At 54.4% G+C, this 24,787-nt stretch overlaps 1 protein-coding gene across 1 annotated transcript in view; it reads left to right on the top strand.

The window, feature by feature from the left end:
- The window catches only part of MBTPS1 (membrane bound transcription factor peptidase, site 1), a 52,222-nt gene extending 34,409 nt beyond the window's left edge, over positions 1-17,813 (top strand). Inside the window, exons 13-23 of the mRNA XM_032325879.1 lie at positions 2,317-2,499; positions 3,076-3,248; positions 4,416-4,531; positions 5,046-5,202; positions 5,808-5,932; positions 6,600-6,677; positions 8,931-9,071; positions 10,898-11,029; positions 12,023-12,149; positions 15,204-15,334; positions 17,024-17,813. Coding sequence (XP_032181770.1) covers positions 2,317-2,499; positions 3,076-3,248; positions 4,416-4,531; positions 5,046-5,202; positions 5,808-5,932; positions 6,600-6,677; positions 8,931-9,071; positions 10,898-11,029; positions 12,023-12,149; positions 15,204-15,334; positions 17,024-17,220 — 1,560 coding nt within the window. The 3' untranslated portion in view covers positions 17,221-17,813. The remainder of the gene's footprint in view (positions 1-2,316; positions 2,500-3,075; positions 3,249-4,415; positions 4,532-5,045; positions 5,203-5,807; positions 5,933-6,599; positions 6,678-8,930; positions 9,072-10,897; positions 11,030-12,022; positions 12,150-15,203; positions 15,335-17,023) is intronic.
- Positions 17,814-24,787: the final 6,974 nt, after the last annotated feature.

Below are 24,787 nucleotides of genomic sequence, written 5' to 3'. Positions count from 1 at the left end.
TTTCAAGATAGTTGCAATGAGTGTACAAACACGGGCGTTTGCAGTGCAGGTTTACATCATCCAGACATTAAGTTAAAAGAGATTTCTACTTTGTTGTCCGTAAAAGACAAAACAGAACTCTGTTCACACTCAGGCTCTCGTCCTCCGTCGGTGGAGTATCTCCACTGAGCACCGATCTGAGTGTCCTTCCTTAGGGTGTGATTTGAAATATCGTCCTCAGAGCTCAGAAACTTGCCAGTGGTTTCCGTATCACACTTCTTCACAGTATGAATTCTTGATGTCACATCTGTCCACACGCAGAGGCTGCAGCTGGGACAGCTTCGTGTCACATTAGCTGCCGGGGCCCTGTGGGAAATGGCCCACATCCGGGGCTTGGACAGCTGGGGGTTTCTGGCTGTAAATGTCTCACTGAGCATCTTTGCATACGTGGTTTCCTTTTCTTCTGAAGTACATTTTTAACGTAAACTCCCTGGATTGGAATCCCAAGTCAGAGAGCATGGATGTTACTGTGGCCCTTGGTACATGCTACTGAACTCTGGCCAGGAATTGGGTCCACGACGCTGCTGTCAGCAGACCTGCCCGCGCTCTGCAGAGGGCTCCGTTGTCCGCACGGTTCGGGACAGCTCTTAATTTTAATTCCATGAGGCTGTTAAAAATCGACATAAAATCCACATACCATAAAATGCAGCCTTTTAAATCAAGTGATTCAGGAGCTCCTAGTATATTCACAACTATCGATGTTCTGTAATTCCTGAACATTGTCATCGCCAGAAAAGGAAAAGCCCCGAGAGCAGTCGCTTCCCATTCTCCCTCCTCCCAGCCCTGGGCAGCTCCTGAGGGCCTTTTGTCTCTGCAGCTGCTTCTTGTCCTACGGGACAGCCCGTACGCAGGGGGTCACGCCCGGTGTGGCCCGTCGTGACTGGCCTTCCGCGCAGCGTGTCTTCACGGTTCATCTGCGTCCTAGCTTGTCGGTGCTTCGTTCCTCTTTGGAGCTGAGTGATACCTGTTGTGGGGTTGAGCCACGTTTGTGTGTGCATCAGTTGGTAGACGTTTGGTTTGTTTGAAGGTGGTTCATCTTTTAACATTAAATTCAGAGGGGAGGAAATGCGTGTTTTGCTTCTGAGGTCTTCTCCGCTTATCTGGGAGGTGGCGCTCTCCAGGTTGGTTCCCCGATTGTACGGCCCTTGTGTGAGGTAGCTTTTCATTCCTGTGACCTGTTCTTCCTGCTGGAACTCAGGGCTTCTCTGTCGATCGGAACCTCTCTCTGTCCTAGAAGAATTAACCATCGTTGTGTTATACGTAACAGTTTCTCCCAGATGAGTGTTTTTCTCTTTGATGCTAGTGGTAGTGTTATTTACATAGTTCTTTTGGGTTTTGTACAAGTTCCACACTTTGCTAATGCTTGAATTTTCATCTTTCATAATTTCTCTTGTTTCAAAAATTAGAAACTTTTCTCTCCACAGTAGGACAAAAATCTCGATTTTATTTTGTAATACTATTCCTTTTATGCTTGTAAGATGCTTACTTTTCTCTTCACTGTTGAATTCATTTGATACATGTCATAAAAGATGGATAAAAACTAACTTTTTTCTGTTGTTAACCAGTGAATCCCCGGAGCATTTGTCACAAATCCCTCTCCTCTGTCAATGTTTGTGGTGCCGTATCCTACAAACACTTGTCATCTTGTTCAGATTTTTTTTTTTTTTAAATATGCTGACTTGGGGAGAATATTGCTCTCTGGCTTGGGAGGGACATGAGTAATTTAGGTTGGTTTGAAATACGGGTCCATTTTGTAGGAGCGAGTCTCTGTTTCTTCCAGATGCCTCCTCACATGCTCCCCTTGGCCCGGTCGCAGGCCCCCTCTCCCTCCGGGCATCCTACAGAGACCTGCCCGCCCGGCCACTGGCTGTGTGGTCTGAGTTTGGACAGTTAATCCACACCATTTTAGTATTTTCTTCCTATATATTGCTGTGATTCTTAGAGCATACAAATAATTGAAAATTGTTCTCAAATTGGAGAGTTTTTGTTTATTTACATTCTTTATCAGATAAAAGTTCTTTGCCAAACCATTGTCTTTTTTTTTTAAGCTTGGCAAAAAATCCTCTTTAGAATTGGAGACTGTCTCGATTAGTTGTTTCTAGACTGTTCTAACAAATGCTGTTCCAGACTTTACCTAGTCTGCCCCGGTTGTAGGTAGTTTAGGATTGGAACGTAAGTGTCCTTCAGCGCTGCTGAGTGGAGCAGGGGTCTGAGGCCGAGACGCTGAAGGCTGCAGGCGAGCGTCTCACTGAAGCCTCTGCATGTTTCTCTCCGCAGCCTGACTGGCAGCCCTACTTACCGCAGAATGGCGACAACATCGAAGTTGCTTTCTCATACTCCTCCGTGTTATGGCCGTGGTCCGGCTACCTGGCCATCTCTATCTCTGTCACCAAGAAGGCAGCTTCGTGGGAGGGCGTTGCGCAGGGCCACGTCACGGTCACCGTGGCTTCCCCGGCTGAGGTGAGAGGGTGCGTGCGGGGTCGGAGGGGGCTGCCCTTGACCTTCTACCGGCTCCTGCCAGGAAGCGGGGGGTGGTGCTGGGAGGTGCAGGCCAAGTGCCTGGGGTCTGGGATTTGAAGCCAGCTGAGGGGTGTGATGAGGCTTGTGGGCCGTGGTCGGGGCTGCCCGGGCCTGTGCAGCAGCCGGAGTTTCAGAGCCCACTCAGCAGTGAGTAGAGCTGCCTCCTGTGGTCTTGCTGAGCAACAGCAGATAAGAGTATCTCGTGTAAGAGTTCAAGTTCATAATGATTGCACAGATACTCATGCTCTACAAGGGGCTGTGGAGCCAAACCTCTGTAGTCCGGTAGGTTTTAGAAACAAGGTGCCTTAAATCTTACATCTTAAATTCTGAAAGGAAGGATTTTAATGGGGTGAACTGTGACATGTGAGTGTTTCTTCCCACATTTGTCATTGGGAATGCTTGTGTTCACATTATTTGTGTTAAATTGATACATAGAAGTGATTTTTTTAAACCCAAAAGCCTGACAAGTTTCTTCTGAGCAAAAGGGGCAGTTTGAATGCCTGTTATTTATTTCAGTCGAAAAATGGTGCAGAACAGACTTCCACCGTGAAGCTCCCAATTAAGGTGAAGATAATTCCCGCTCCTCCGCGGAGCAAGAGAGTTCTCTGGGACCAGTACCACAACCTCCGCTACCCGCCTGGCTACTTCCCCAGGGATAACCTGAGGATGAAGAATGACCCTCTGGACTGGTAAGCGGCCGCCGGCTGCCGCGCTCATCCCCCGGCCCTCCCACAGCAGGGGAGCCCGAGCTTAGCACCCCCCGAGCTCGGCCTCAGTTACTTACGCTGCCGGGTCAGTCAGCACACCGTCTCGGTCTTGCCTTCTCAGCGTGTCCCGAGTCCTGCCCGGCCAGCTGCTGTGCCTCTGCTCCCCGCCCCGTCCACACCCAGGTCATTGTCCTCGCCTGCCTGGACGGCAGCCTCCTGGCCAGTCTCCCTCTTCCCCTAAAGTCCGTTCCTCATGCAGCAGCCCTGGTAACCTTAAAAAGCAGGGATCTGAGCACTCTGGGCCTCAAACTCTCCCGACTTGTTCACATGCCAGACGCCCTGCTATGTCCTGCTCCACTGTCCAGACCCTGCCCCATGCCAGCCCTCGGCCGGCCCTCCTGGCCTGCCCTCCAGGGCAGCTGGCTTGGCTTCCTCGTGGCCCGTACGCCAGGCCCACAGTGGCTCTCTGTAAGTACTGGAGTTTGGACTTAATGCTGGAAGTGGGGGAGGAGGGAGCCTTGAAAGCTGGGGGCAGGACACTCACAGGTGTGATGGGCTCTTTGTGAAGATGTCTCTGGAAGGCTCGGGCCAGAGGCGGGGGAGCAGGAGTGGTGAGAAGTTGGTGGGCCAAGGTAGGGGTCACGCCGTAGAGAAGGCGGTTCACGCTGTGGGCAAGCTGGCTCTGGAGGGCTGCGGGGAGGCCCCGGCGCTTCCATGGGGCGCTTGGCTAGGGGCTTATGGAGAGGGCACGGTGGGAAAACGAGCGCGCTCCGGGCAAAGGAATGGGAGGTGATCCACGTCGGTGCTGCCCGGTTAATGTCACTAGGCTCTGCGCTCCCGTGCCGCGTCTGGCGGTGGCTCTCTATGCTTGCCGCCGCCAGCGTGACGCTTCAGGGCAGAGCAGCTCTTGGGTCAGTGCGAGCTCATGCCGTATCGAGGTTGCCTGGCACCACCTGTTTCACGTGCCAGCCAGGAGCGCGCTGGTCTGCAGAGGCTGAGCTCCGTGTGGCCGGCGGGAGCCCCCAGGCCCCTCTGGCGGCGAGCCGCGGGGTGTGAGGCGGCTGGCGTGGGAAGCCAGCTGTGTGGCCGGCTAAGCCATCGTCACCAGCAGGGATGGGGCCATCTAGTGCAGGGTGCACTGTCTTTCAGGAACGGCGACCACATCCACACCAACTTCAGGGACATGTACCAGCACTTGAGGAGCATGGGCTACTTCGTCGAAGTCCTTGGCTCCCCTTTCACGTGCTTTGACGCGAGTCAGTATGGTGAGTTGCCGCGGGCGCCGGCCCCATGTCCTTCCCGCCAGTGGGGAAGGACGGACCGCGGGCTGAGCGAGAGGCGGTGAGGGGGCGGGCAGGGGGCCTGCCGTCCTCGGGGAGGCTGCAGTGGCCTCTGAGGCAGAGTGACACGCCTTCCCGTCCAACAGTGACAGTGGTAACCTTTGGGGAAAGGGGACACTGGCAAACTCGGGACAAGGATATTTGTGCGTTTTAGGTATTCATTTTAATTGAAAGAAATTAGCGCTGCATTTTGCTGCTTCTCCATCGAGTGACATCTGTGTACCTGGGTGTCACACACGAAGGAGTCACAGTAGGTGACTGTGCTTTGGACCCTTGTCCTCTGTTTTTAACCCCTTTTAGAGGGGTATGGGGGCCTCAGACCAAAATATTAGAAGCTGGAGCTTGAGACGCGGACGCCAGGGAAATGAGTGTGTTTTTGAAGCCACGAGTCCCACCGTTCAGAGGCACAGAGTCTCACCACCCACAATCTGTCCCTCAGGAACTCTGCTCATGGTGGACAGCGAGGAGGAGTACTTCCCTGAGGAGGTCGCCAAGCTGAGACGGGATGTGGACAATGGCCTTTCGCTCATTGTCTTCAGTGATTGGTACAACACGTCTGTCATGAGGAAAGTCAAGTTTTACGATGAAAACACAAGGTACTGATGGGAGTTGGTATTTGATAAGAAATTTGGCCTTTTGAGGATTAAATTCTGTCCAGCATGTACTTCAGAGGATTGGTGCGAAGGCGGTCCTTCCGTGGCCAGAGACGGGCTCACGCTGGGCTGGAGCAGGCTCCGTGTCCCCCACAGCGGTGCTGCCCAGTAGATTAGTTATCGATCAGGGATTCCCAGTGTTTTATGAAGGTATCATTAGAACATATTTTGAATTTTTTTCTTCAGAGTTTGTGACTTCAGCTTTAAAGACTTCTTTCTCATCTCTTCGTGAACCTGCTTGTGGGCCAGGCTCTGGAGTGGTGTGTTTGTGCACACATGGTGCGTGGCGTCCAGTGCGTTTAGCTTTGGTTTTCTCTGTACGCTGGCTGAAGTGTGTATGTTACATTGTCGCTCCAGCCCAGACGGGGTTTCAGCTGAAACCTTAGTGTGCCCAGGCTGGATCCTGGCAGCGACATTCAGTCTCATCAAGAAAAGACCAAGAGTGAGTGTGAGTTTGTGTGTGTGAGTGTGTGTGTGTGGATGTGTGTGGGTGTGGTGGAAGAGTGGTTGCAACCCCTCACAGCCCGAGCCCCCTGTTTGTTCCCTAGGCAGTGGTGGATGCCGGACACCGGAGGGGCGAATGTCCCTGCTCTGAACGAACTTCTCTCCGTCTGGAACATGGGGTTCAGCGATGGCCTATACGAAGGGGATTTTACTTTAGCAAACCATGACAGTAAGGTTTCGTTTGTTCTTTAAAAGGGCCCATGATCTCAGGATGCGAGAGCATAAGCCACATGTCTCTGAAGACACGGTTTCCGAGGGAGAGGATGGTGTGATTCCTGAAGAAGCGGGGTCTGTAGGCAGAACGGGTCATTGTCTTCAAAGAGGACACCTGCAGTAGAGCTGTCACTTTATCCAGATTCTTCAAATGAGAGTCTTGTCTGCGGGCGTTCCTGATCTTGGTGCCACTGGTCAGGTTCTTGACCGCACTGACATGTGTTCCTGGAGGGGGAAGCCCTCAGGGGTCCCTGATTTATAAAATTCTGTTCAGGAAATCACTTTGCACGTCTCTCTGAAGAAGTTTCCCCGCGGGTTAGTTTTGGTAACTCATCTCTAGAACAGTACCCTGAGCATTACGGTTACCCCCGCTCGTCCTGACTGAACGCCTGGACTTCCAAATTCTAGCCCGAGACCTCACGTTAGTAGCATTTTTTCAGCTTGAATTGGGGGTTAAACCTGTCATTTAAATGTGAACAGGCGGTAGCAGCAGCCTCTTAGAATTAAAAACAATGTTCGAGAAACCGTCTGACATAAAAACTGCACTTGAGGTGAACGCGTAGCTGTTGATACGGCGTGCCCGTCCCTTCCTTTCCCTAACTCCGGTCCCGCTCTCTCCCCAGTGTATTACGCGTCAGGCTGCAGCATCGCTAAGTTTCCAGAAGATGGCATAGTGATAACACAGACTTTTAAAGACCAAGGTAAGGAAAGCTATTTTAGTTTCTTTCCTTTTTTTTAAATAAGCATTTTATTTGCATATAATTCACATTGACTTTTAAAAAAAATTTTTTTTTCACATTTACTCTTTTGAGTTGTATAATTCTGTGACTTTCGTATTCACAGAGATGTACAGGCATCGCTATTACCTGCTTCCAGAACATTTTCATTATCCTCTGTCTCTTAGCAGTTTTGTGTTTTTAAAAACCTTATTGTAATATTTTTTGTATGCTACCTGCTTTAGGCAGGACTTCCGGATGGTGGCTCTGGGGGCTACAGAGATAGTGAATTTGAATAGTTGTAGGCGCTGATCACTCCAAGATAAATAGAACTCCTTCAGGAGGGCAGCTGTTGAATATGTGTGACTTTTTAACAACCTTCAAAGTTGCTTAAAATTTGTTACTATCTGTGAATTGTTCTGTCTCTGTGATTGCCAGATCACTAAAATTTTAGAATACTGCTGACCATGTTTTAAAGTTCTTAGCTGTGTGAAGAATATTAATTATGGAGTCAGCTTTTAAAATTCTCTTAAGAATTTGAAGGGCAGTGGGACACTTGGCTGGCTCAGTCGGGGGAGCAGCGGCTCTTGATCTGGGGCTCGGGAGTTCCAGGTCCACGCTGGATATAGAGATGACTTAACATCTTAAGAAGAAGGGGAAAAAAGGAATTTGAAGAAAAGAAAGTTCTTCCCTTGCAGTTTTGCTGCTAATGAAGGTCGCTATTACCTATAATTAGAAGTTAGGGACAGTTTCTTTGGTTAAAAATGACAAGGAAGCAGAATTTCCCTGTCATCCGTTTGCGTCTGTACAGTAGAATGTATTTTTTTAATGATCTAGAGTGATTTTTCCTCCCTTCATCAAGGCAAGGTCAGTCAATAAATAGATCTGTGTTCATAAGATTGTATTTTAACTTCAGGCACATCAATGATTCTGTGTTCCCAGTTGCTAGGCACAGTTTACCATGAGCTGGTGATTCTTTCTGGAATCTGTTTCTCCCAGGGCAGTGTGGTTTCTGGTGCGGGTGTGAGAGAAGTGGTCACGTTGCTGGCTTGTCGCTGCCTGGTTTTGGGGCGGGAGGGTGGGGGGAATCACTGTCGATTTCAGGGTGTGTAAAGTTTTGCTTTCTGGTGGTGAAAATAAAAATTAATTACCTTGAAGTGCTTTCTAAGGGGCTTTTTATTTCCAAGTAGCCTGTAAGTTGAATAATCTTTTAGGTACGAAATAAGAATGTTGAAATCTGAGTTATACTGAAGCAGGGGGGACCCTTTGTCAGAAAGAAACAAACCTCTGACTTACCACGAGGCCGCACGGCAACGCAGTACACACCTGCCCCGTTTCATCCGTTTTCCTGCTCTGTCTTTCCCTCCAACAAAGAGAATCTTGTTTTCTCTTCCAGTTAGTTCCTTGTGGGATTATCCACAGAGACCAAGATATGCCGTATTTTTATAGCCACAGACTGGTTTTAGGTGTCACCAGCACGGTAAACACCACGCAGAAGGTGTGCGTCTGTGCGGTGCAGAGGGACGTTTTGGCTTTAGGGCTAGCCTTGTAGGGTGTGCAGTGATGTCCCGGGCACTTGCTGCCCCTAGCCCTGATGCGTTTTTGACTTCTTGGTTCATTGGCCACTGCAAACTGTGAAATCTGATTGGGGAGAGGTAAGAAGGCTCTGCTGTTAGAACATTTGTAATTGTGAGACGGATATAACAAGTGCCTTCAGTCTGAATTTAAGTAGGTGGGCATCTGCTCTAAAAATCAGTTATATTTGTCCTTGCTTTTACTAATGAAATGCAAAACCTAGGAATATGTAACTGAAGCCATAGAGGTGCCTCTGTGTGCCGAGGGTTGCCTGGCCAGTGACCCCTTGTGAATGCAGCCCCAGGACGTAGGCCTTTTGTCAGAATCAGAGGGGACATAAACGTGTGTTTTCAGGATTACGAATACTGTGTTCCACCGTTGCAAGTGAAGGTGTGCGAGGATGGCATGGAAATGTGTATACACATAGAAGTGAGTTTCGCTGAAACCAAATTAGTGGCACTAAAGATGTTTTCCTGTTGTAAAAGTTTGCGCTGTTGAGATTGAATATTAGATTTTGCTATGATTTTTATCTTTTTCATTCTTTATTTTTTTCATTGTGTGCATTAAATGTCAAGTAGCGATTGGAAAATCATTTCATTCCTCAACAACAACAACAAAATAATTCATTCCTCAGCATTTTTTGTTATTGTTGTATTATTTTAGGATTGGAAGTTTTGAAGCAGGAGACAGCAGTTGTTGAAAATGTGCCCATTTTGGGACTCTATCAGATTCCCACTGAGGGCGGAGGTCGCATCGTGCTGTATGGAGACTCCAACTGCCTGGACGACAGTCACCGACAGAGGGGTAAGGACCGGGGGTGCGGCCGTGAAGCAGCGTGGGCTTCCTGACGGGCGGCCAAACCTTTTGTCCCCCGGGCCGTGGAAAGGCACCGATAAGGGGCTGGGAGATCCGGGGGCATGCACGCCTGGTGCGGCCGGGCAGCTCCCAGCTGCCTTGGTGATGGGGCTCGCTCGCTGGGTGTCTAAGTCTGGACACGCAGAGTGAGCTGAACCCACGTGTGTGGGCTGTGCTGCCTTCCCTGCCGCGCTGCTGTCCTCAGGATGGCGGACACTGGGACCGTGGTGTGTCCGCGGAGAGGCTCTCTGCCTGGATCTGCCTGCCCTGCCTGCTGCCCCCCCCCGCCCGCCCCCGGAGTCTGTGCGTCCCAGGTGCTGCGCGTGTGGTGCCCTTCCCAGGTCGGACCCACTCTTCGGGAGGGCCAGCGCCTGGCTCTCCTCCCAGACTTGGGATTTGGCCGTTGGGAGCCTTCATAGTTGGGGCGTTCGGTGCCCTCCTCAGTTTGGGGAACTAGCGCGGAGGGCCTGGTCCTCGGCACTCGTCCGCTTTTTCGGTGTCCGTGCGTCCTCCGTGTTGGGGGTTTCGAGCCTGGACGCAGACTGTTTATTTCTCGCTGGGAAGGAGGAAACGGGAGGTGAACGCGTTGCGTGTCTCGGCCTGGTGAGGTGCCGACACAGCCAGGTCTGAAACTCGCCTTCGGGCTTCCCGGATGACGGGGCTGGAGAGGGGGCCGGAGCCTCACGTTTGCAAACAGGAGCCCGGCCGGAGCAGAGGGCCGAGCCCCTAGAGCGAGAGCTGGGTGTGCGTGCATCTCTGAGTGAAGTTGAACTTGACTGAATTCCTAGCATTTTGTGTAAATCTTTAGAATATGGTTGATCTTTTTAAAAAAGGTTAAAGTCACAGTTGAAAGAAGATTAATGTTTTATTTCCATAGAGATTTCCTTTTAAGACTGGAGATCTGGTAAGAGTCTTTATTAAAATTTTAAATGCCTGAGAGGACTGTCCTGGTTCGAAGTCTGCCAGCGGCCTTGCTTCTCGCACGCAGCCAGAGGGCCCTTGAGGGAGCAGAGCTCCTGCTGGCCTTGCCTGTCGGCGGCCTGTCCAGCCCCTGCTGGTGGCACCGGGTCTGCGGTGGCAGGCGTGGGCCGAACCTGCGTGGAGGCAGTGGTGCCCGGTTTCCAGACACCGCAGCGTCTCCGTGTCCTGATCCAAGGACCCTCGTGTGGGTCTGTGATGAGCCGTCGGCCGCAGCCCAGCACCTGGACTCCCTGCTGGATCCCTCAGAATGACTGCTTCCTGTTCCCCTGTGCTGTGTGTGGGGCCCAGCGGCCCAGATTACTAGACTCTGCCCTTGTGTTGACCTTGAACTCACTTACAGTGGCGTGCACACAGTGGTCTCGGCTCACCCCTCAAAGTGTAGATCCCGATAGTTCCCCCAGGACAGCCTCCGGGAACGGGCAGCAGCTTTGGTGCCCTGTTCTTCTGAGCAATTCTTTGCTCAGCAGGTGTCATGTGGTCCGGCCATCCCTGGGTGGGATTTCTGTCCTCTTGGTGAGGGGCCCAGAGTCAGGTGGCGCTCGGGCAGCCTGTCCAGCCCAGTGCCCAGTGGCACTGACCCACGTGAGCCCCGGGGCTAGGAGTGAAACCCACGGTCAGGTCCTGTCCGTCGTGCTGGTGTTTGTGGGCTGGCGCTGACCGCAGAGGGTGTGGTCTTCTCAGGAATAGGTGACCTCCTCTCGTCCTGTTTCTCCTCACTTGGGGGGCTTTTAATTTCCTATAGCATTCCTTGAAAACACTCTAATCCCTAAACGGCATGCCCATTGAACCCACAGACTGCTTTTGGCTCCTTGATGCACTCCTTCAGTACACGTCTTACGGGGTGACCCCTCCCAGCCTCAGTCATTCCGGGAACCGGCAGCGCCCTCCCAGCGGAGCCGGCTCGGCCACTCCAGAGAGGATGGAAGGTGAGTGTGCGTGGGCCATCGTGCCTGCGAGGAACAGAGCCAGGTGGCGAGCCCCGGCTGTCGCCAGCGTTCGCAGGCAGCTTGTTGTGGGAACAGAAAGGCCGCGAACGCCGAGGTTCTCGCGTGTCCCCAAGTCAGCATGTATCACGCCCGCTCAGATGGAGCCGTGGCTCCTGGGGTTCTGTGGGGAGAAGGGCCAGCGTTCCTGGGCACTCACTGAGTGCCAGGTACACGGATCACCTGCCCCGGGCCTCTCAGAGCTCTGGGAGAATAGATGAAGAGACAGGAGTTGAGAGATGTAACTGGTCGAGGTCACTGGCTGGTGAGCCGCAGCGACCTGTGGCCTTGCCCACTGTGTGTCGGACACGGCTGGCCTGTGTGCACACCAGGCCGGAGTGTTCAGGTCCTCACCGCTGGGACCACCGGAAGCGTAGTGTGAGCTGCAGATATAATTGTAAATCTTCCAGTGGCCGTGCTAAAAAAGTAAAAGGAAAAGGGTGAAATTCATTTTAGTGAAGTTCTTTGGCCCAGTATACCAAAACATTGGAACGTGACACACCATTTCAGGTGCTTTGTACCCACACACACGGCTACGGTACTGGACAGCACAAGTCTGAGAAATAGAAGAAATTTTGAAATTTAAAGATGCACATTTTTTTTGTTTTGCCTGAGAAGTAAACACTCCAAAAGAGAAAGCTTTTCTTCCAGAAGCATTCCTACAGTGTGTGGAAGTGTGGTCAGTGAAGGTCGCCCAGCCACGGCCTTGCGTGTCGCGTGGCCACTTGAAAGGGAGTGGCCCTTCTGCTCTGTTCACTTGCCGTGAGCAGTGAGCACGCGTCCCCCGGGGGCACTGGTCATCGTCTGGGAGCCAGGTTACTAGGGTACGTGGTGGGCCTGTTGGCAGGCAGACAGACAGGCTAAGGCTCCTCAGTTGTCTCCTGGCGTCTTCCTAACAACCATGGTTTTGTGTCGCTGGTGTTGCTGCCGCCCCAGGGAACCACCTGCACCGGTACTCCAAGGTCCTTGAGGCCCGTTTGGGAGGCCCGGAGCCTCGGGCTCTGCCGGCCTGTCCGCACCTGTCGTGGGCCAAGCCACAGCCTCTAAACGAGACGGCTCCCAGGTTAGTGCTTTCCTGTGCTTTTCCACTCCTTCTGCGGGGTTTGTGATTCATTACTCTTTTTTTATAAGAGAGGATGGAATTTTACTGACATCATTATCGAATCATCTGATCTTCTAGCTTGCCATTTGTGATGTTATTTAATTGGTGAGCCCCCATATCGACCTTCACAGTTACACTGTCTGGTGGTGTCCTGCCTAAGGAAGCGCTTTGGGTAATTAGCGTTGTGTTAGGTTTGCTTGATTCTTGCTTAAAAAGCTGAGGTCTGACAGTGCTGTCACTTGAACAGAAGCTCTGACTCTTCTGGTTTGGGGTTCGAGAGGCGAGTGCTCCCTGTTTGTGGTGTGGATTCTGAAATGCTGACAGGTTCTTCTGTCAGTCCAGGGGGCCGAGACTGCTCGGGGGAGGTGTGCGTTCCCGCTTGGGGCCTGGCCTGGAGTACGTGTCCGCGCCCTTCCCCTAGTCCCTGTCGCCCTCGCGTGTGGTGCCCGGACGCTGCGGGTCTGCCTGCTGCTTCGTCTCACGGACGCCATCGACTCCTTCTCTGCTCCCTTCGCTTTCAGAAGCCAGAGCGAGAGTTACTCCTGCTGTTTCTCTCTGGGTGCCGCAGCCCGCTGAGCACGCTGCTTCCCTGGTTTTCTGCCCCTCACTCCTCCTCCCTGTTTCTGGACAGAAGAATGGGGGCTTGTCCTGATTTGGGGTCCTGGCACAGTGAGGCGGGGCCTGTGTCCCAGCCAGCGGGGGGGCGGTCTTCCCACGCCTCTCCTTCGCACAGTGCTGCGGGCAGCCGTCCGCCTCACCGGCAGCACGGCGCCTGCTTCCTGGCCGCCGGGGCTCCCCCTGCCACGCTGCCCACTTAGCTTGGGTCTTGGTGTGTACAGGCTTTGGTGGGCTGGGGCTAGGGGTGGCAGGGGACAGAGGACCGCCGTCGACGCAGTGAGCCGCTGGGAGGAGGAGGCCCGGACGTCGTGAACAGACTGCTCAGTGCACCAGTCGCGGCCCGTGTGTCCTCTGGAGAACGCGCTCGGCAGAAGACAGTGGGATTGTGCAGTGTTCACGTCATCTTCTCTTCAGCTTGTTTCTGCCGGAAACTTTAATTACAGAGTCGTTTTCCATTCTAGTTAATATCCCGTCATTTAAAAATTTCTGATAAGTTTCCATTTTTACATCCATTTTTTCATAACCTCCCATTATTGTAGCGTTCAGGCCACACTTCGCTCCAGCTGTCGTCAGCAGGTCCTAGTCAGGGGACAGCCCGTGTTGGCCAGAATTGCCGAAGCCCAGTTTCTCCCCCCGTGCTGTTGGGGACTTAGAAGCAGATAAGGCTGTCCTGTGTCCTTAGGTGCGCCCACGCCGGGCCTCTGGCCGCCACCAGCCAGTCGTCATGGACGCCGTGCAGCACCTGGGGTTGGCGTCCGCCAGCACTCCCGGGAATTGCTTCTTAACCGCCCATCAGGCTCCCCCTTATCTCACATGAAACATTTTGCTGAAAATTATTTTCAGTCCCCAGAGATCTACATCTGGGTCTCAGTTCTGGAGCTGAGAGATCTGAGACCACGTCAGATGGCTCTAGACAGCCCTGGAAAGGGTTGGTGTCCGTTAGTCCAGTGCTGAGCACGAGTTTCTGTCTGTTTCTGAAATGACCCCTTTCTGAGTTTCATTGTTGGGCACCGGGTGTCTTTACTTAGAGCTGTTGCAGGAATGTCACACTCGAGAGGAACCTGTGGGCCGGGTGACCCCTCTGTCCTTGTGTTGGAGGACCACAACGCAGTGTGCTGTTTTCCACCGTTGTTCAACTAGAAGGTGCCATCGCCAGATAATTACATTCCAGAGCCGGATCTCATGTCAGAATACAGCACAGCCCGCATCTGTTCAGGCACAGGGTCCTATCTGGCCTGGATTCTATAACTTGACCTTGTCAGTTTGATTTTCAGAGGCTGGAATCTCAATGGTAAAGTCCAGTCCTGTGAGGCAGGAGAGGTTGTCATGCTCACTGGTATTTTCCAAGCAGCTGCCCAGCTGCAGGAAGCTGAGAGGAGCTTCTGCCTTCCCTGCGCATCAAGCACCTTCCCAGACTCGGGCTCCCCTGGTGCCCCTTCACCCAGGTGCCCAGAGAGTGGAGTATTTTTTTTGCCTCAGTTGGCCGAAGTACAAGGCCAGCTACTTGATTCCAGAAGCGTAAGAAGCAGAAAAACAGGGAGCTCGTAATCAGCAGACACACTGTATTCCTTTCTCCTGAGTTGGCCAGAGCAGTCTTCATGTGGCCCCCTGGCAGCCTGCTGCTCTAATCGGGGCGCCCCCCACCCCTGCCAGCTTGCTGCTGCTCTGTGTAGCATGTCAGCCTCTCTTTGTGTCAGGTATGACCCCAAAATGTTGCTGGGTCTCAGCATCAGGAATGAGACTAGCTGTGCAGCTACCATAGTGAGGCCAGCGTTGACAGAGTGGACACGTCACCCTTCTTCCTCGTCCTGGCCCAGCGGGCAAGGCCGACGTGCATTCCCACGGTTGGCTCTTCTTGATGGCTCCGCCATTGTGTGTCTGCCTCATCCTCCCTTGTGGTGATATCTTTGAGGACAGAGGCTGGCTGGTTCCTGGCACCCATGGAGCCTCCTAGGCCGCGCTGATCTGGGTTCCTTGGAAAGCAAGCTCTGCTGGCTGTGCTGCCCCATGGCAGAGACGTCCACGCACCTTCCCGCCAGCCCCGCCAGCTCCCACCAATCTGGAGCCCTGGCTTCAGCTCCTGGCTTCAGACTCCTTTCAGAGGTTCCTGGGTGGTTTCCTCTCCCACTGCGCGACGAAGTGTCCAGTTGAAGCAGAGGCAGACCGTTGGGGGCCTATTAGGAACCCAGTAGGACATGTACAGACTCAATTTGACATTTCTGTCTTGGGACCTGGGAGCTGTCAGTAGTGTGCTACGCAGTTGGGCTTAGGTCGGTGTCGGTGGGACATGGCTTCACCTTTCTCCTTAAATCCATTCTTACTTCTCAGGTATTGGCTATGCTTCGTAAGCTAGTGCGACTGCTTATTTTCACTCTGTTTTGATCTGTTTACATGAAGTAATCTTTGGAAACACCAGAAGCTGCTCTCCATTGACCTGGACAAAGTGGTATTACCCAACTTCCGATCGAACCGCCCTCAAGTGAGGCCGTTGTCTCCCGGAGAGAGCGGTGCCTGGGACATTCCCGGAGGTCAGTTCTTAGGGGCTTCGGTGTGCTAGACCCTACTCGCTTTGTTCCGGTTCCCCCCAACCCCCTCAGGGCGAGCCAGGTAGGCCTGCCTTCGCCTTCCTGGGAGCATCTGGTCTGTGCTTTCTTTTTTTTTTTTTAGAAGATGTTATTTATTTCTTTGACAGACACACTGACAGAGAAAGATCACAAGTAGGCAGAGAGAGAAGCAGGCTCCCCGCTGAGCAAAGAGCCTGATGCAGGGCGCGATCCCAGGACCCTGAGATCATGACCTGGAGATCATGACCTGAGCCAAAGGCAGCAGCTTAACCCACTGAGCCACCCAGGCGCCCCCGTGCTTTCTCGGTAGTATGAATCAGCACGGCCAGAAGTGGGCCTCAGGGATTACATACTCTGTTCCCTTCAGAACTTTCTACCGTGATTTTCAAATTCAGAAAAACAAAGTTCTTTTGTGATAGCTGGCTGTGCTTCCCCATGGCAGAGACGTCCACGCACCTTCCCGCCAGCCCCGCCAGCTCCCACCAATCTGGAGCCCTGGCTTCAGCTCCTGGCTTCAGACTCCAGCCAGGTGTTACACCTGAAATTCTTCCTGTAGAGTAATTTGCACACTCTTGTCGAAATTCTGCAGATGTGTCTGATGCGGGGAACACCTCTGTCTTTGGGTGGTTTGGGTCCCGGCCAGTGGCTGAGCCACGCTGGCCTCCAAACCCTCAGCCTAGAGGTCTCTGCTGATTCTCCGTTCTGGCCCACCTAGGCTGGGACGCTCCCCTGAAAGCGTGTTTCTGCCTCTTAGCTGATCTGATTGTGCCCCCTCATCCCAAGTGACAGAATGTCCCCTCCACGGGCAGTGGCTTTTGGCCTGACTAGACCATTTGGGACAGGTCATCTTTTACCTGGAGCGACCAGGATCCAGTCATTCCAGCAAAGCGTGGCAGCAGTTTTTTTGGTTTTTTTTTTTTTTTTTTTTTTTTTTTTTCCTGGAGAGCTCTGTGCTCTTTCGAGAGGTTACAGCTCCCCGTGGGATTCCTGGTTCCAGGAACTGGCGCCGTGGCCCATGTGTTCCAACCCCGGGGGCCTTGTGTGGTGACGCCCAGCTCCTGAGGGCCTTGCCTGCAGTCAGGCGGTGTACCGACGGTGGTTTGTTCTGGAACCAAGCGTCCTCCAGGTGCCACTCTTGACTTCTGACCGCATGTCCCGTCTGTGGTCGGCTTTCCCAGGAGGGTCGGGGTGTGGCCAGCCGTCCTTCCGCGCCGCCTGGCCTCCCTCCCCGTCCTCCCACTCAGCCAGTCTGACCGCAGCGTCTCCTGCCCAGCCTCCGGACTCCTCCGCCTTCCCGTGCACTTAGAGGAACCGGAAGCAGCTCTTCGCACCCCTTTGTGTAGGTTGTGTATGACAGAAGGGTCAGTCCTGGGCTTCGTCTAAGGTGGGCATAGGGAGAGGAAGGAGCAAAAACCTCACCTCAGGACACCTCTGCCCACCCCCCACCTCCACTCCCAAGGCTGCTAATCTGAGAATCTCTCATTTGTTCTCTGCACATGACCTGCGTCCCTTCACCTAAGGTTTCAAAATTCCGTTTGCCCCGTGAGCCTCGCTGATGCATTTCGTTTCGTTTCTGACGCGTGGGCCTCCGCGGCAGAGAGGCGGTGGCTGGACGCTCGGGTGCCCCTGACCGTTACCGCTGTGCTCTTGCAGGGATCATGCCCGGTCGCTACAACCAGGAGGTGGGCCAGACCATCCCCGTGTTTGCCTTCCTGGGAGCCATGGTGGTCCTGGCCTTCTTCGTGGTACAAATCAACAAGGCCAGGAGCCGGCCGAAGCGCAGGAAGCCCCGGGTGAAGCGCCCCCAGCTCGTGCAGCAGGCCCACCCGCCGAAGACGCCTTCCGTGTGACCCCAGACCCGCCGGCCCTGAGAGCCAAAGAGAGCCTTCGAGGACGGCCGTGAGGGGCAGCCCGCCGGGAAGGGGTCACGTCTCCAGCCGTGGTCTCGTACAGTCTGTCCTCAGCGGGCCTCCCGGGGGCCTGCAGGAGGGGCTAGTGGGTCAGTCTCCGGGGAAACCACCCGGAGGGGCCTCGGGCACGCTGGCTGGGGGCTCCCGACCCGCGGGGGTGCGCCGCCTTACACCAGCGGAAGCTCTGACCAAGCTGAACTGTGCTCATCAAAGGCTATTTTCTATATTTATTGTTGGGAAAAGTCACTTTAAAGACTTGAGCTATTTGGAAGCAAAGCTATTTTTTTTGTCAGTGGAATGTGGTTTTTTTACTATGACATCATGAGAAATAACACAGATTCCGTGATCTCCTTTTTGATGAAAGGACAGACAGAGATTTGAAGGAAATTTGCACAGATCTGTGAAACATAGACCTTTGCTTTATTTTTCTAAGTATCAACTGCCATCATGTTTTGTAACTCGGGGTCTTGATTTCACCATTGTCGGTGAAGAAAATTTTCAATAAATATGCATTACCTGTATGAAGCTGAAAAGAAGGTGTGACAGGCTCTTCTTCTACCTGCCCCGGTTCTCCCTGATGACCACCTGGAACAGGGTCCCTGTCAGCCTGCTGGGCGGCAGGGGGAGGTGGGGTGGAGGGTGTGGTTTGAGCTCGAATTCACGTCCCATAAAATTCTCCGATGTGTCCCATTCGGTGCTTTTCAGTATATTCACAAGGTTGTGTAATTATCACTCTTGTGATTCCAGAACTACTTCTTCACCCCCAAAACAGGCTGTCCCATCAGGAAGTCTAGCTGTGTCCGTTCCCTTCCAACCCACGGCAGCCCCAGCTATATCTGGCCCGAACATTTCACGTGCGTGGAATCACATGATGCGTGGCCCATTTTTTTTCCGTGTACACGTTTGTAAGACGCGCTCGTGTGGTGGCTTCGGGCACCGGCACGGCGTGCAGATGGGCTCGCCTTGTATATCTGTTCCTCCGTCGGTGGACGCTGGGACTCTTCTACTTGTTAGCTCCTTGGAGAACTGACGCGAAGAATGTTTGTGTACAAGTTTCTGCGCGGACATCAGTTTTCATCTCTTTTGCATGTAATACCCAGGAGTAAGATCTTAGAGCAACACGTTTACTTTCCTGAGGAACTGCTAAGCTTTTCCTATTCAAAGCGAGGGTGCCATTATGAGTTCCCAGGAGCGGGCTCCGAGGGTCCCAGCCTCTCTGCGCCCTCACCCAGGCCCCTGACCACCCCGTCCTTCTAGCACGACGTGGGTGTCAAGTGCTGTCTTCGTTGTGGTTGGGATTTGCATTTTCCTAAAGACAATGATGTTGAACACCTTTTCCTGTTTGTGGGCCATCTGTATGTCTTCTCTAGAGACGGGTCTGTCTGGAGTTAGTTTGTAATTGGGTTTTTTTTATCGCGGTGTGAGTAAGACTTGTTTTTGTATTCTAGGTGCAGGTTCCTTATCAGGTATGTGAATTGCGAATGTTTTTTCTCATTCTGTTGGTTGTCTTTTCACTTTCCTGATTGTCTCCTTTGAAGCGTGAAGCTGTCTAATTTGGATGAAGGCCATTTTATCTCTTAGGCGCCATTCACAGGAAACCATGGCCTCATTCGGGGGAGCCCAGTAATACTTAACCCCTGCCCGTCCGGTCTGTTTCCGTCTGCCGACTGGTTGACCTCAGCCTTCGTGTCGCAGGTGAGGACAGACTGACCCGAGGGGCAGAGACCCGAGGGATCAGGGTGCTGCTGAGGTCCTGGGGGGAAGAAGAAGGCCAGGCCACGGGATGAGGGAGAAGTCGCTAAGGCCCACCTCTCCCTGCGACGGGCCATCCTCAGAGGTCATGTTCGTGACTTTGCAGGCATCCCTTAGGTCCCCACAGAGCTCTCTGTGCCCCAAGCAGCTCGGAGGACGTCAGCACTTGGCCTACGGTAGCCCCGTGGTTGTCAGGTGGGCTGCGCATCCGAGGGTAGCTTGGGTGTGTCAGAGCCCAGGGCTCAGGCACCTTCTGGTCCCACTGCCTGTCCCCCACAGGTGTGGGCAGCTCACCACCCACCTCAGCACTGTGGAAGTCGGGGGTCCCAGCCTGTGCTCCTGCACAGGTCCAGGCAGGTCCTGGGAATGAGGAGACGGGCTGGGCACAGGACCGCAGGCTGTGGGAGCTGGGACCGGCTGGAATGCCCAGGCCTTGCCTCGGGGACAGCACGTCTTTAGATTATTCCAGAAAAGCCTGAAACCCGGAGTATAGTGGCGAGTGACGGAATTAGAGACATTTTTTTTTTTTTAAGATTTTTTTTTATTTATTCATTTGACAGAGATCACAAGTAGGCAGAGAGGCAGGCAGAGAGAGAGAGAGGAGGAAGCAGGCTCCCTGCAGAGCAGAGAGCCCGATGCGGGGCTTGATTCCAGGACCCTGGGATCATGACCTGAGCCGAAGGCAAAGGCTTTAACCCACTGAGCCACCCAGGCACCCTGGAATTAGAGACATTTTTGGTGACTTAGGTTGTCTCTCCAGTTCTGCTGCGGAGTTCCTCTAACACGGTACGTTATGTGATTGCGGAACAAAGTGCTAGACCGCAGAGTCCATGCCAGCTGAAGGCCGTGGGTGTGCCTGTTTTTTCTGCAGACTTGGGCATCTCCTCCCTGGTAGATGCCCCCTGTCCCTGCCTGCTGGGAGGCTCCCTCACCTGGCCCTCCAGGTCGGTGTCCACGTGTGACCCTTGCCTTCGGGACTGGCTCTCCTGTTTAGGTGGGGTGGACTGTGCTAGCCGGGGCGCACATGTGTATGACTTAGGCTTGGGCGTAGGGTCCATGGGCTTGCAGAGTTGGGACAGGACGAGAATTGGAGAGTTGTTAGTGTAGCAAGATTTTTAGGGACCTGCGGTTACCATGGCTCCGTGACGGGAAACCACGTGGGGGGCGATGTAGCAGGGTGAAGTTCACTAGCGACCGTGTGAAGACCCTAGTGGGCCTCTGAGGACGGGGCAGCTTCACAGCCATCCTGGAGCCCTGGGGGTGGGTAGGGGTGTGCCCGGGAGCTGGCAGCCTGTGCTGTGATGTGCCTGCCCAAAGGCGTCGTGTTTATAGAGGCATAACGTAGGAGAAAAGAGGTGGATCCTCTCCTGTGTGCGAGCCCGAAGCCTGCCGGCAGGAGCTGTGCGGCAGGCCGACCGCACCCAGCAGACTCTGTGCACTGAGTCCCCGTGCACGGCCGGGGTGGGGGTGGGGGACAGTAGCTGTCCTAGAGCCTCACCTCTGGTGCAGGCAGGATTGGAACTGAGCCTGAGTGCCTCACTTTCGGGACAGTGACATGCTAGGAGGATGACTGGACACGGAGGCCTTGGGCAGGACCGTGAGAGGACGGAGGGACAGTGGAGTGGGCGAGGCTGAGCTCAGAGGTCTTCAGTGGGGGGGGGGGGGGGCGCTTCCTTGGACGGGGACAAGGTCTCCGAAGAGAACCGGTGGATGCTGGGGTCTGGGAAACAGATGCCGTCTCCCAGAAGAGACCGCTGGTCAGCGGTTGCACCGGCATGTTCTGGAGAGGATGTCCCCATCCCAGAGTGGGCCAACTCCCTGCTTATAGGGAGTTATTGTTGCCCTGGCACGAGCTCTCATCGTCCTAGAGCACAGCTACATCTTTAAAAAAAAAACAAAGTAGGGCAGTCAACCCACCACAACCACAGGTACATCCCTGGGGTCCCTGTGGGGCCAGGTTGGGTGTGGCACTTGGGCCCCACGACTCGTCTCTAGTGCTGCTCTCTCAGGACCCAGGCAGGGTCCTGTCTGCAGAATCCTGGAAGGTTTTGAATGGAGGCGAGCTGGAAATGGGGATGGCGGGTGCCCCGTCACCACCCTCAGCCCTGCCTGTGTAAGAGGACATGAGGGTCTGAGGTCTTCTTGAATGTGCCCGTGTACCTCCTCTGCCCCCACAGGAGGGGGCCCCATGCACGGTGCCCCAGTGGCGAGTGCACGCCCCTTTTCTGCACAGTGCCCCCCACCCACCTGGCGTTGGCCTGGGTCTTGCTTGTGTGAAGCCATGTGGATGTCCCAGCCACCTGTGATGTCTCCCATCCACTTCCCAGGTGAGAAAACCAAGGTGAGACCCGAGTTCCAGCCCATCTCTGGCCTGGGCCTGGAGCCCTCAACGCCAGGCTTCCCTTTTCCCCATGGCAGGAAGGATGCCCACTTACTGGTATTAATGGGGATCCTACTTAGATTTGCTGGACACAGAATGGAGTTGAGGACCCATTGACAGATGAGATAGAAGTTTCCAGAGAAATAGTAAGATTCTTGATTTTTTTTTTTTCTTTTTCGCGGTTGGTACTACCTTCATAAGCGGAGGATGACACACAGGATGCTGGTTTCATTTGCTGGTGACAGGGCACTACAGGTGAGTAGCTTAGACATACCCATTCCTGGGCCTGGCCCCAGGCTTACTAAATTACAGGCTCTTTGGGAAGAGCCTTGAAATCTGTTTTCAGAGCTCCCCACGGTAAACAGTGACCATACAACCCAGCTACTCCACTGCTAGGCGTGGACCCAGCACATTGAAAACAGGTGTTTGAGCAGCATCTGTAGGTGACCGTTCACAGCCCCACTGTTCACAGGAGCCAGAAGCTGAAAACTACCCAGGTGTGTGCTTCAGCAGATGAGCGGATGGGCAGAAAGTGACACATCCAGACACTGGGACATTTGTCAGCCACTAGAGGGTGAAGTACTGGTCATGAACCTGGAAAACCTCCTGCCGAGGGCCGGAAGCCAGACACAGAAGGCCACAACATGTGTGCTCGCGTGTATGTGAAATGTCCGGGATTGGCGGCTGAGGGACAGATAGCTGGCTAGTGTGCTGGGCAGGGATGCCTAGTGACCGCTGACAGATACAGGGCTTTCCTTTGGGAGGTGGAATGTTCTGGAAACTACGTGGCGGCAGTGGGTGCACAACATTGTGAGTGTGCTGTACGCCCCTGGACTCTGCTTTTCAGGGGCTAACAATGGTGGGTTTTATGTTACAGGATTTACACCCAAGGCCCCAGATCTCCCCAGGTGTGGGGGCAGGGCAAAGAGGAGGGGCGCGGGGTCAGGACCCAGGTGATGGCCTGCTGAGGCCGGGCGCCGTCCTCACTGTTCTGCCCTCCGCCTGCTCTCTGGCTACTGAAACAGCCTACGCCTTTGGGTGCGAGGGTGCAATGCCCTCTCTCCCCCAGAGCTGGGTTCTGGGCCCTAACTTGGGCACCAGCCTCTCATTAGAAGGAGGGCACAGCAGCACTTGGCATGGCCCATGCCCTTGGGCTCTGTATCACCCGGAGACCCAGTCTCTGCCCTGCAGTTGAGTGTGGGCTGGGGCAGGTGGGGGGTCCACAGACCTCCAGCCTCTCTGAGGGGCCCAACCATCAGAACCCAGGGTGAATCCATTTCATGTTGCCCCTGTGACGAGTCTCTGCGAAGTTGGCGCTGAAAACATACGTATTCTCTACTTCTGGTGGTTGGAAAGCCAAAATCAGCCTCTTGGGCTGCAATCAGGTGTGGGTGGCGCTGGTTCTGTTCGGAGGCCCCCCGGGGGAGAACCTGTCTCAGGCCTTTTCCAGCCACAAGAGGGGCCTGTGTTCCTCCCCCTTCTCCACCTTCAAAGTCCTGACCCCGCCTTCTCCTCTCTGACCTCCGAGCCCTCCTGTGTCTCTGTGGTAAGGATGCTGGGAGGATATCGAGGGCCTGCCCGGCTCATGCAGGACACTCCCGCCATCCCAAGGTCCTTCATTGTCATTGGCAGAGTCCCTTTTGCTGTGTCCGTTCATGCATTCACAGGTCTGGGATCAGGATGAGGACATCTTCACAGGCCATCACTCAGACGAGCACGCTGGGTCTCTCTGTCCCCAAGCTGTGGTGAGTTTGTGCAGGAGAACTTTGGGTCCGTGGTTGTCTGCTGTGGATGGGGTGCCTGTGACAGGCCACGGGCTCCTGGTTTGCCCCAGGAGGCTTCTGCTAAGCTGTCTGAGGCCCCGGGGCAGCCATGGGAAACAGGGGGCCATGGGCCCACGAGTACAGGTGAGGCAGGGTCCTTGCTTGCCCAGAGCCGTGCGCCTCCTCCACAGTGTCTCAGCGGCTCTCAGGGAGCTTTGTGGAGATCCGGAGGCCTGCGCTGCCCCTGAACCCCGTCACCCGAAGCTCTGGGGGTGAGTCTGGCTCTCGTGCCTCCAGAAGCGTTCCTCCACGATTCTTGGGCAGCCAGTGTTGAGAACGCTGTTCTGGAAGTTCAGAATCAGACCGAGGGAAAGACACAAATACCAGTAACAGAGTCTGCCATGCGCTATTCCGAATGACACCTGCTGCGCACGTCTGTGCCAAGAGCACAGTCTCCTGATCCTGCCGACAGCCCTGTAGGGTGGAAACCGTTGGGATCCTATTTCCCGGGGGCTCCCAGCAAGGCCCAGACCCAGACCACAGAGCCAGTGCACGAGGGGAGCCGGGGACTCATCCTCATCCTCATCCATGTTCCAGAACTTTCTAACGTGTGGGTGAGCACAGAGGTCCGGGGAAACAAGATCTTTCTCCCTGCAGTTCTGAACCTGTCAGACCCACACTCTGTGGACAAGGAAAGGAGCTCCACCCCGGAGAAGAACCATTGATGACAGGTGCTCCCCTGTTGGGATGACACCGAAGGGGGCCGGTCCTGCGTCCCTGCAGGCACTGGGCCGACCACCCCCTACCTGGTCCACCAAGGCCCGGTGTGCACGCTACCCGAGCCGCCCGCCCACACGGATGGGGCACCCAGGGTGCATCCAGGCAGCCTGGAAAGGTCACACGGCCCTGGGAGGCCGGCAGGGAGTGCATATCAAAGCCTCTCAGAACTAAGAGGTTTTCCTCAGTGGAATTTCACAGCCCAGTGGCCAATTTCTAAGTCATGCACGTTAATGGGCAGCTAATGAGGTGTCCAGGCAGGGACCTGGAGGGGCCCCTGGCTCCACAGCCCAGATTAAGAAGTACAAAGCCAGCCGCTGGTGAGGCTCTTGATCTCCTGTCACTGCCTCGGGCTGGATGTGGGTGGATGTGGGGGTGGGGGGAGCCAGTCAGCGCTGTGCAGCTTTTCAGCCTTCGTCCTGGGCTTGGTCTGTGCCCTCCGGCTGCCTGGGCTGCTGCCCGGGCTCCTGCCTCCCCCAGGTGCCACTCCTCAGGGGGCCGACCTCACGGCGTTCCTGGAAAACCTCTGCAAGGAAGAGGTGAGGTTTCAACGTCCAGCACAGCCAGAACGGCCTTTCCTAGGTGTCTGATCCGGCTCTCTAACCTGGGGGGCGCAGAACAGGGAGGCCTTCCCCAGGACCCCTGGCTGAGCCTTCATGGGGACTCCCCGGCCTCCTGAATGCCTCCGCTGCTCCCCTCGCTGAGGGCGCACAGCCTTGTCACCTTCCTCCAGGGAGCTCCTCCAGATGCCCCAGCTGCTGGAGCCTCGAGGACACTCCCCCACCCCCAACTTTGGACCGTGGCTTTTTGTCTAGTCTTGGTATCCTCGGAGGTA

This window comes from Mustela erminea, chromosome 19, assembly GCF_009829155.1.
Source record: "Mustela erminea isolate mMusErm1 chromosome 19, mMusErm1.Pri, whole genome shotgun sequence".
Lineage (NCBI taxonomy): Eukaryota > Metazoa > Chordata > Mammalia > Carnivora > Mustelidae > Mustela > Mustela erminea.
This window is presented reverse-complemented; position numbering and strand designations above follow the sequence as displayed.